Below are 11,421 nucleotides of genomic sequence, written 5' to 3'. Positions count from 1 at the left end.
AATGAAGTCTATCAATGTATACACCGTAGTGAGAAATTTGACAAGTTTAAGGATGGAACCACCACACCATTAAATAGACATATAAAAAAGTATTGTCCGAAAGTAAAAGCCGCAAGTAAAGGACAAATGAAGTTAAATATTTCTTCTGGAAAAGCATCAGGTTCCTTCTTAATATTTTATTTGATTTTTTTTTCCTATTTAGTGATATAAATTATTTTCTTGAATAACATCAGGTTCTTCATCAGTGGTGAAAAACTGGAAGTTTAGCAATGCGAGGATGAGGGAGGTTATTTCTCATATGATCATGGTGCATGAATTGCCATTTAATTTTGTTGAGTATGAGTTGTTCAATGTGATGATGAAGGAAGCCAATCCGGAATTTGAGAAGATCTCTCGTGCATCAGTTCGACAAGATTGTGTTTCTAGTTACAAACTTGGAAAGAAAAGAATTCAAAAAATGTTGAATACTGTTAATCGTGTGAGCATCACAACTGACATGTGGACATCCGTTCAAAATATCCATTACATGGTAGTTACATGCCACTTTGTAGACTCGGATTTTGATATTCACAAATGCATATTGAGTTTTGTAGATGTGCCTCCGCCATATTCTGGAGTTCATATCTATGATTGCTTATTCAAGTGTTTAAAAGATTGGAATATTGAGATGAAGGTGGCTACTTTGACTGTGGACAATGCTAAAACTAATGATGTGGTGGCTAGAAAGTTGATGGATAATTTAAATCTACAAAAAAAACTTCCTCTTGATGGAAAGTTGTTTCATGTGCGATGTTGTGCGCATATTCTTAACTTGTTGGTTTAAGATGGTCTATCAGAAATTCAAGATATAATTCACAATGTTCGTTAGAGTGTGAAACATGTAGGTGCTTCTCCGGGGCGATTACATCTCTTTAGTGAGCTTACTAAACAATAACAATTGAAAAAAAAACATCTAATCTTGGATGTCAGTACTCGGTGGAATGCAACATACGCAATGTTGTCTACGACTTTGGAGTTTAAAGAAGTTTTTGAGAATTATGCCGATCGAGAAAGTACATACACCAAATTACCAAGTGGTGATGATTGGAAAAAATGTAAAGATGTTTGCTTATTCTTGTCACTTTTCAATGAGGCTACCAAAATAATTTCAGGTATTAGTGTATTCTACTTTATCTCTCGCTATTTGTTATACAATATATTTATAAGTAATTGTTTTCTAATCTTGTAGGTTCTGAGTATCCAACTTCTAATTTATTTCTCATTGAGTTATACGTTATAAAGAATGCATTGGATACTGTAGCTCTGGAGGAGAATGATTGCATGCGATCTATGGCATGTAAAATGAAAGAAAAATTTGACAAATACTGGGGCTCTACTAATCTGTTGATTTCTCTGGGTGTTGTTATGGATCCAAGATATAAAATGGAACTAATTAAATTATCTTTCAATACAATTTATTCTCTGGAGGAGGCTAAAGAAGAAGTACAAGTTGTTAATGACATTTTAGAGGATTTGTTTAATGAGTATATTGAGGCACATAAGGAATCGAATGTTGTTCGAACTGGTGGTGCAACTACTGGGAGTGGAAGCGAGATCAGAGCTGGTTCTTCTAAGAGTTCATCAAGCTTCATGACTTCTCGATTTGGTGATGGTTTGAAATCAGGTAGCGCTATGTATGCTCAACATATTAAAAGTCTTGATACTGTTGAACGTGTAAAGTCAGAGTTAGCCACTTATTTACAGGAAGGAGTGTACATTTCTGAGACAGGTGCAAGTTTTGATGTTTTGGGATGGTGGAAAGAGAATAGACTTAAGTATAGAATTTTGTCCAAAATGGCAGCTGATATCCTATATGTTCCAATAACAACTGTTGCTTCTAAATCGGCTTTCAGCGCTGGTGGCAGGGTTGTTGAGCCACATCGTTCTTGTTTAGGAACAGAGATGGTTGATATGCTTGTTTGTGGAGCTGATTGGTATCGTCATTACTATGGACTACATAAAAAGAAAATCAAGGTAATTTGCTTATTCTTTCAACTATAGTACCATTTTTTTGTTACTATTGGTCTAGAACTAATATATATTTTCGTTGTTAATTGTAGGAAAATGACGATATTACATACATTGAGCTTGAATGAAAAAATATGATTTGGGTGAAGCATTTTGAATTTTTGATTTTTTACACACAGTAAGTTTAAACCTCTAATTTTAGCTTACGTATTTTATATATCTTTTATTACAGGTTTAAACATGGATCATGGGTTTTTGGATGAAACATGAATGGTGGCTGGATGAATCATTATAGATTTTTTTTGGTATAATTATGAAGAATTTTTGGATGAATTATTTATTTTTGAACCATTATTTAACATGATGGATTTTTGATGTACTAGACTTGTTCGTTTTGGTAGAATCATGATGGGTTTATGATGCACTAGACTTGTTCGTTTGTGTTCGTTAGTTTTCATTTATGTTTGTGTTATGTTCGTTTATGTTTATTCAATCATATTCTTTTGTATTTGTTCATTTGTGTTTGTTCGTTTGTGTTCGTTTAGCTTTTTAATGAACGAACACGAACGAACACGAACATTTCCATTTTCTTAATGAACGAACATGAACATAAAAAAGTGTTCGATTATGTGTTTGTGTTCGTGTTTGTGTTCGGTTAAATTTAAATGAACAAACACGAACACGCCAATGTTCGTGTTCGTTCGGTTCATTTACAGGCCTACAAGTGATTGAGCTTTCCGTGATAGTTTTCATCATTGGTCTGGGTGTCCCGCTCTTGCGATAAATGCGGGCCCAGTCTTGTATGAACAGATTGTCTTCTCTGAGAATGTTGCTCTTCACGATGATCCCGACGTCTCGTGCCAGAATGAGTAGACTTATATCTAGTGCGAGATTTGGAATTAACTTCTGTATCTTCAACCGACATGTACGATGGTGAATCATAATGTAAGTCTCTAGGTGCGGTTGGGGTTCGCACCTGAGCTGCAGGTCTACGTGCCTGTGATGTTGTCTGAGCGGTTTATGCACAAAGTTGTGCATAAACTGCATTCAAGGCCCCCTGAGATTTAACAAACCAAAAGATCGAAGTTTCACCAGGTGGTAGGATTGAACTGATCGGAATTTCAGGTGGAACTCCTGGAGTAACAGGATCGTTCACATGATTCGCATCATGTTGAACATCGTTATCATCGGATGCTTCTTCCACGATTCCGTTGACCTGAGAAGCATAAGCAAAATTGCCTTTGTTCTTGGATCGAGGACCTGGTGGTTGATTTGATGGACCTTCTGCCATTGAAAACAGAAGAAAGAAAGAAATCGAACGAGAAGATGAGAATAAAAGTAGAAATTGGTGGGTGCCAATTAAGAAATACCAGATCTAAGTGACCGGAATAAATCAGCTCTGGGAATAGGGTTTCTGCATAAAAGGGTTAATCCTCTCGCCGATTGTTGATGGGAACTACTTTGTCGGAAATCTCTGCAAAACAGAAATGTCGTTAGCCTCGCCACGGGGAGAATGGGGGTTCTCTCCGTGACCACCCTCCAGCGTGAGAATAAGTACAGAAATCTCAAAGAAGAGGAAGTAGTAAGAGTGAAAGTAAGTGAGTGTAGATGATCATGATTGTACGTGAATTCCCATATTTATAACTGAAGTTTGGCGCCAAAAATGTAACGGAGGTAATAACGGAATTCTCTTTTCCGTTTGTTAGTTATCTCCCCATCCATGCACACGGATCGTGATCTTGATCAACGGCTGGGGAGAAGCCACGTGGAAAGTGGTTTAATCTAAATTTGCATGTAAATTGTTGCCATCATCGTGACATCAAGGAAGGTCCAAGATTTTGCCACGTCACATTTGGTTATAACCGAATGAGGTTTTTGCACGATGGTAATTTAATGGCTTCTAGAAGATCTACAGCTGTAAACCAGTAATCTCTCAGCACGTGTCCATTCTATTATAACAGAAAAGATTCCTTTTGTTCAAGTCTTTATTTCATCTGCGCGGAAGTGTTCAAGACTTGTCTCTTGCTGTTAAATCTTCAAGCTTAATTGTACCCTTGCGCGGGCCCGCGCAAGGGTGTTAGTTGAACATTTGTCTTTCCTTTCTCCGGCGCATGGTTACTGAAGAGTGATCTTTCCCAAATCTTTACTAAGACACGTTGCGCGGCCGCGCAAGGCCTGTTCGAGATGAATTTGGAGTGTGATTATGGTATGGTCCTCTGCGCTTGCGCAGGGTTTTTGGGACCATACCCCTTCAATATCCATTTCCCATCTCATGAATGGCCAAGAAGAGGTTTATTCTAAACATACCGGTTTTACAAAACACTCGCGTATTTTTTAAACGTGCATGAGTTTCATGACTAGTGACGGAGGGGTCCTAGTTACTATGGGACGGGTTTGTCCTGCATACAAGTAAGAGGACTGGCTGGTCCTGCTTACAGACTCAAGGACTAGGTTGTCCTACATACAAATAAGGGGACTGGATGGTCCTGTTTACAGACACAAACGGGCTAGGCCTATTTTCACTTGTGCGAGGCACAAGGACTCTCGTGGGTTAGGCTTACATTTGCTCGTGCGAGGCACAAAGACTCAAGGACTGGATTCTCCACTACTTAGCTAAGGGTCATAGGGTCGCCTAAAACTGTGTAGTGAAGTCATCGCTACACATTGGAACCATAACCACCTGCTAATTGGCCGTCTTGAGTAAACGGTTTGGCAAGGCACTTTCTAGCACGGGGTGGGGTATAGGCTCATGCGGGCATGTTGTCTTTGTCGTACGCGGACATTGACGGTTATACAATTTTTCAAACACAAGGTATTCAAAAGACATGCCAAAGAAATTGGTCTTATTACATTCTTTCAACATTACTTAAACCGGTTATCAAAGAGATTTATTTTAAATCTTTTTCAAAAATAAACCGGTTATCAAAGAGATTTATTTTAAATCTTTTTCCAACAAACTATGAACTCGCCAACTTTATGTTGATTTTTCGCATGTTTCTTTCTTAGGATTGCATTTTTCAAAACTATGGAACGGTTGGAATAGGAGAACCCATGGGGATTCGAGTACTTAGCAGGCGTTCACTGTTTAGAAGTCTTAGCTTAAATACTTTTGCTGTGCAAAGAAGATACCATTCAGATCACACCAACTCTAATTTAGCGGGTGTGACAGTATCCTTGTTGACTTAGACCAATAGGTTGAGGGTAATGCTGCCTGGAAGGGGGCCTACTACTATAACTTAAAGATAATCTTTTAAAATGCCCAAAGTGCGGAAATCATTAAAGGATACATAAAAGAGAAATTGGAACCAAGTAATTCCTTCTTGTCTATTTGTTTTTCCTTATATTTTATTTTTGCTTTTTAGTTTTGTAACTTTAAAAACCTTTTTATCAAAGTTTGGTTAGATTAGTCGTTAACGATAAGCCGGTACTAAAAGCTCTTGTGTCCTTGGACGACCTCGTTATCTTGCCATCACTATACTACGTCCGCGATGGATGCACTTGCCCTAACGTGTGTGTAGAGTGATAGTATTATATCGTGTTTTATAAATTTAAAACTTGAATTTGCAAGTAAAAAGAGCTAAAATATATCTAAAAATATAACGCACTCACATCACACCAATTGTTAACTGTTGGTTTTGGAAGCACATATTTATTTGACGGGCCTCTCAAAGTTGGCTCAAAAACAACCTTTTTCACATATGGCTGAGCATGAACAGACAAATTTTGATGTTTTCCAACAATCATCGTTAGTTTTTTGGCAAACAATATCATCCCCCTCAACCCAATCCTCTACTTTTACCTCATCTGCACATGAAGTAGAAGCATCAATATCAGTATCGTTCACACATTCTTCTACACTTTTGACTAGCCTTGGTGTATCAATTTCAGATGTTGTGGGCTCAGTCAGTTTTCACTGCTTGATTCAGCTACTCCAGAGGACTCACAGCTGGATTCACTAGATTCAACTGATTCCAATTTCTTAGAATCATCTGCTTCAGGTGATTCACATTTGGAGTCAGATGATGTAGCTGGCTCAGTTAGTTCATTAGCCGATTCTGCATTTTTTCTCAAAGCTCAATGTCTCTGTTTGTTTAAAGACATTTTCTGATTTAACAAAGACAGGTGTAGATGTTGGTTCAGTTGTCTTTGTTTCATTCTTTTTAGGTTTTGAGATTTTAAATTTTGTGGGTTTTGCTGGCTCAACCTTGACATCACTAGCCCGCCTAAAACCATGTCAGCATGTTAGCAATCCCCTCTTCAGTCATAGGAATAGAGGTATATGAATGATTGTATGGTGGAGGAATGCACACATATCCCAAACCCTTATTCCTAACTTCTTTCTTACTAAACTGTAACTGCGTATTTATCATCTTCTCAATCTTTTCACTTGAAACGTCAAATTTCTTAAAATTAAACTCTGTATTTTCGAAAGTTGATTTTAGAGAATCAAGTTCAACAGTTAGTTTTTCAGAAAGTTCTTTAAAGTGGAGATGCCTATACTTTTCTTGACTCAAGTCATTATGCAACCGGCGGCTATCACGCTTTTGTGCCTCTACCATATCCTTGTATCCATTGATTTTCTTTTTAATCTGATATAAATCCGATTTGGATAATTGCAGTTGCATAATTAATGAGTTAGCGTGTTCTTTATAGCCACTCATTTTTTCTCTACAGGCACTAGTACAACAAATATAATCTACACATACCTCAGTAGGAGTAGGAGTGAATTTATGAATCTGAGTACCTGTATAGCAACCTGATTCTGAATTCAGCGAATCAGCAGAAGTAGATGAGCAAACTACAGCAGGTAATGGGGCAGCAGGAACAGCAGGAGTGGATGAGCAAAGTGCAGTAGATGTGTTGCCTTGAGCCTTCTACTTTTTAGCCTTATCATATGATTTTAAGAGTGAGATCAGCTTATCCGACTTCATTCTGTAACAATAACAGTTGGTTGTCAACACTATCTGATTAACATTTCTAAACCAACTACACTTTGCCTGAACTGGAATACTTTTTAGAGCATCCAGAAGCTTCTTGTTGCTCACACGAGTAGACACCACAATCTCTATCATCTTCATTTCAGAGAGCAGTTTAGTAAATCGGCCAATTAAAGCTTCTACAGATTCACCAGAAAAGTATCTGAAACCTTCATGTTTCTGCTCAAGCACAACACTCTAAGAAGACATTTCTAAGATGCTAAACTGTGATCCCCCGGAAATGTCTGTTTTACCGAACCGGACTGTCAAAAACGTTCAAAAATTGATCGAAAACTGTTTTTACCAAATTGTATCGGTAGACTCATCTCGGAATTTCGAGTCCAAAGACATATAATCAAACATTTTTTTTTTTGGAATTTCGAGTCCAATGAAAACTGTTTTTACCAAATTGTACCGAAAATTGTTTTTTGTACTAAAAATCACACGAGCCTAACCGTGCAGTCGGTTTGCCAAGATTGTTAGCAGATCAAATTCTGCACTCAAATACGTTTAAAACCGAGCACGCCAGCTGGTTAAAGTTCCACCTTTGCTATATTGGGCCGCACACTACCTTTTGGACCGCACGCTTGTTATTTTGGTTCGCACACCATTTACTTTGGGCCGCACACTGACTTTTTGGGCCTTAGTCGCACACTAATAAACTGGTCGCACACAAAAGGTCTGGTCACACATTAACAGTCTGGTCGCACACTAAGAGTTAATTGGGCCGCACACTAACTTAATTAGGCCTCACACTTGTGTCCCATACACAATTTTAACTGATCCCGCACACTCCAGGTCGCACACTAGACTCCAAGCCACAAATAAATTATCTGACCGCACACTAATATAATTTATTGAGCCCGTACACCAAAAGTGAGTCCACAATCCAGCACACATTTTAATTTTGACCGCGCACTAGTCCGCACAATCAATCTCGTGCACTGATATTTTGAAGATATCAATTAAAAATGAATCTCGATAATAAAGAAAACAAATTGTTAACCAATTTTGAGAGATCCTTTCCACAAAAAAAAAACTCCGAAAAATCAGCAAACACAGTCAATTCTTCCCAAAACAGATCAAATATGAATTTTTTGAACTGGTCTTGATGTTCAAAATTGTTCTTCAAACTGTTCTTCGAAATAGCAAGTTCTTCGAATTAGCAACCTTTTCTTCAACCTTGTTCTTCAATATAATATCCAACGAAACCGAGCACTCGAAAGACTTCTTAGGCTATAATACCACTTGTAAGTCCAAAAACTATCAATGGATATCACTAACACAATCAAAAGTGCAGAAAACTAATGAAAGTGATAAGAATAAGAACAAACGAATTGATTAGATTGCACACGAGTATGAAACTCGTCTAGTACAACTATCACAAGACTCAACAATGATAAGAAGAACAACAATATGAACAGCAACCGCCTAATGACCTAGGCTTACCCTATTTATAGTTACATAGGGTGACCTAAATACAAACTGGGCCAAGCCCAAGTGAACACTATTAACTAAACAAGCCCAAAACATTTAATTAGCCTACATGGCTTATCCCAAGCCCACTAGACAACTAGGTCCAATATCATATAAATGTGTTTGATAAAGATAAGCGTAAACCTACTCAATTATATGGCCTTACAGATAACTTTTCGATTACATTCGTATCCTTTATTGCGGTCTGTCATATGATCATACATGTTGTGGCTTTCTTGTGACTCACTTCCGGGCACATCCTAGACTCGTGAGGTAATAGGTGAGGGTATAAAAATAATATAACATATACTATACTTGTGGTTTTCGGAGTATAAAATAAATTCTTACACTAGTGGTTTTGGAGTAAAATAGAAACCATGAAAATGGTGGGTGACGGGTATCTTTATTCACCGCTCATGGGTGGCATTCTTAGGGGTTGTTTGGTAGCCTCTTAATAACCATTCAGATGCTACCTCTAAATGGTTTAAAACCTCTGAATGAATAAGAGGTAACCTCAAGTCTGAATGGTTAAGAGGTAACCTCTGAATGGTAAATCATCACATGTCACATTCTTCTACCTTCTCGTTGCTAAAATTCTTAATGGTTCCATTAAAAGGTAGCCTTTTAATGACCATTCAGAGGCTACCAAATAGCCCTTTAATGTGCTCATGATCGACAAGATAAACATAAGTAATGCTTAAAGATAAACATAGGGTTGTGCTCATGATCATGACAAGATAAACATAAGTAATGCTTAATGATAAACATACGGTTGTACATATTGAGTTATGGTACATAAGATGAACAAAATGTGTAGATCTAAAAGGCTAAACTGGTTTAGTGGGTGTCCATGATTCTTCGTATTTCCATATTATAAATTAGCAATAATTTGTTGTTTAATGGTGTTGTACCCCATGGTTTTACCTTTAACCCAAAGGTTTTATCTTTTGCATTTTAACCTTTTTGTTTTTTTTTTTACTTTTAACCTAAATCTTTTCATCTTTTACAATTTAACCCTAATACCTTTTTATTTTCAACTTTGGTCCCCTATAGTTTTCATCTTTCGCAAGTTTTTCGTTATACATTTCGTTCTAAATTATGCCAGTTAACACATCATAACGTGCGTGTGAGGCTCAACGTATTTCCGTCAATTTTTTTCCGTTTGACAGGTGCATCACAACGCGTCTATTTTCCTGTTTGACGGATTCATCGCAACATGCGTGTTGTAGGTCGACTTATTTATTCTTTTTTACGTTTCATTCTAATTTCTTCGCATTAACACACAACAACGGGCGTGCGTGGTTCAACGATTTTATGTCTGCTTTTCGTCCAGTATTATTTTTTCCTTTTTATTTATTTTAGTTTTACGAGTTTTCCTGATGTTGGTGGTCGCTAGCAGTGATGTGACATTGGTGCTACTTGACACGGTTACATGCATATTCTTATGTACGTGTTTCGATTGCTCTATTTTTGACGTAAATGTTTTCTAGAAACGAGTCAGATCAAATATTTACATGCATATTTTTATGTGCGTTTTGCTATAAATTCGAGTTGTCTACGTTTCAACATATACTATTTTGGAAAACGACTCAAGTCAAATACAATTCGTTTTCGTGATTTTTTATGTATGTTTTGTAAATTTTGTTTCGAACCGAGTGGAGTCATATTTTACTTTTCCCCTTTTTTTTTCAAAAGGTCTAATTAATCCCTTTTGATTACATGTGTCGGTTTTCCTTTATACCCGCTAATATTTGCCTTATATGAGCCGAGTCACATATAATACGTTATGATCGTATGGTATAAACTCGAACTTACTTTAAGTTTTGATCCAATCGCAATGTTTATATAGGTCACACTGAGCACAATCAGATACGTCGAAACATGCGTTTACATATGGTTAACGCATAACATAATATTTAGACTAATCCATTCTATATTTGCGGTGTGCGCGTGTTCGTAACGCACGTGGGTTTTATTGCTAGTTGAATCTAAATTGTGACGTAACCTTATATCTTAAAATTACATATGGTTAACGCATAACATAATATTTAGACTAATCCATTCTATATTTGCGGTGTGCGCGTGTTCGTAACGCACGTGGGTTTTATTGCTAGTTGAATCTAAATTGTGACGTAACCTTATATCTTAAAATTTAAAAGTGACAGGAAACAATAGTATCATCTCTTGATGATTATACATTGCACGAGATAACATTTATAGATTGAACATAGACTAGAAACTGTTCCAACAGTTATACGAGTGTTAAAACATAATCCCTCAAAGGAGGATTCTCTCACTAGTTTTACTTTATTACAAAATACATTGTTATTATTTGAGGGTGGAGTTCGGCTACAAAGTCTATTTTTCCTACAAAGTGTACAAAGTCGTAAAACACCACAATTTCAGCCATAAAACACAGTCAAAACCCATAAATAACATAGTGAAGATCACTAAAGCAAAATATCCAAACCCTAACAGTCCTTAAAAACTTCAAACACACCATCGTACAACTATGAATATAAAACATAACATGATAATCAACATAAAACACACTAATATTAGTCATTCGATAATCAAAGCCTTATCATACACAACACAAAACACAACACAAAACCCACAAATATGGTGTTTCAGTAATCATCACTATATTATTTGTGGGTTTTGAGTGTGTTTTATGGCTGAAATTGTGGTGTTTTATGACTTTGTAGGAAAAATGGATTTTGCAGCCAACTCACACCCATTATTTAAACAACATAACTCCTTGATTTAAATCCTTTAGAAAGAAAAGAAGATAAAAGAAAAGATAAAGAGATATTTATATATTATAAAGTGTTGATCCAAATCCAGCCAATCAAACAAAAAGTGCACGAAAGTATCCCCCTTCTAATCACTAACTAGTGTCATTATGAATGGCCGAATTATAGCACATAAGATAGGATATACAACTTGTCCCGTCACCTTA

At 36.7% G+C, this 11,421-nt stretch overlaps 1 protein-coding gene across 1 annotated transcript; it reads left to right on the top strand.

The window, feature by feature from the left end:
* The first annotated feature begins 994 nt into the window (after positions 1 to 994).
* Positions 995 to 2,135, top strand: LOC110943121 (zinc finger BED domain-containing protein RICESLEEPER 1-like). Its single transcript, XM_022184877.1, has 3 exons — positions 995 to 1,151; positions 1,229 to 2,013; positions 2,100 to 2,135. Exons 1-3 carry the CDS (start codon positions 995 to 997, stop codon positions 2,133 to 2,135), a joined length of 978 nt encoding a protein of 325 aa, XP_022040569.1.
* Positions 2,136 to 11,421: the final 9,286 nt, after the last annotated feature.

The sequence above is a fragment of the Helianthus annuus genome, chromosome 5 (genome assembly GCF_002127325.2).
Source record: "Helianthus annuus cultivar XRQ/B chromosome 5, HanXRQr2.0-SUNRISE, whole genome shotgun sequence".
NCBI lineage: Eukaryota > Viridiplantae > Streptophyta > Magnoliopsida > Asterales > Asteraceae > Helianthus > Helianthus annuus.
The sequence above is the reverse complement of the archived record's forward strand: the minus strand, read 5'-3'. Positions and strand labels throughout refer to the sequence as shown.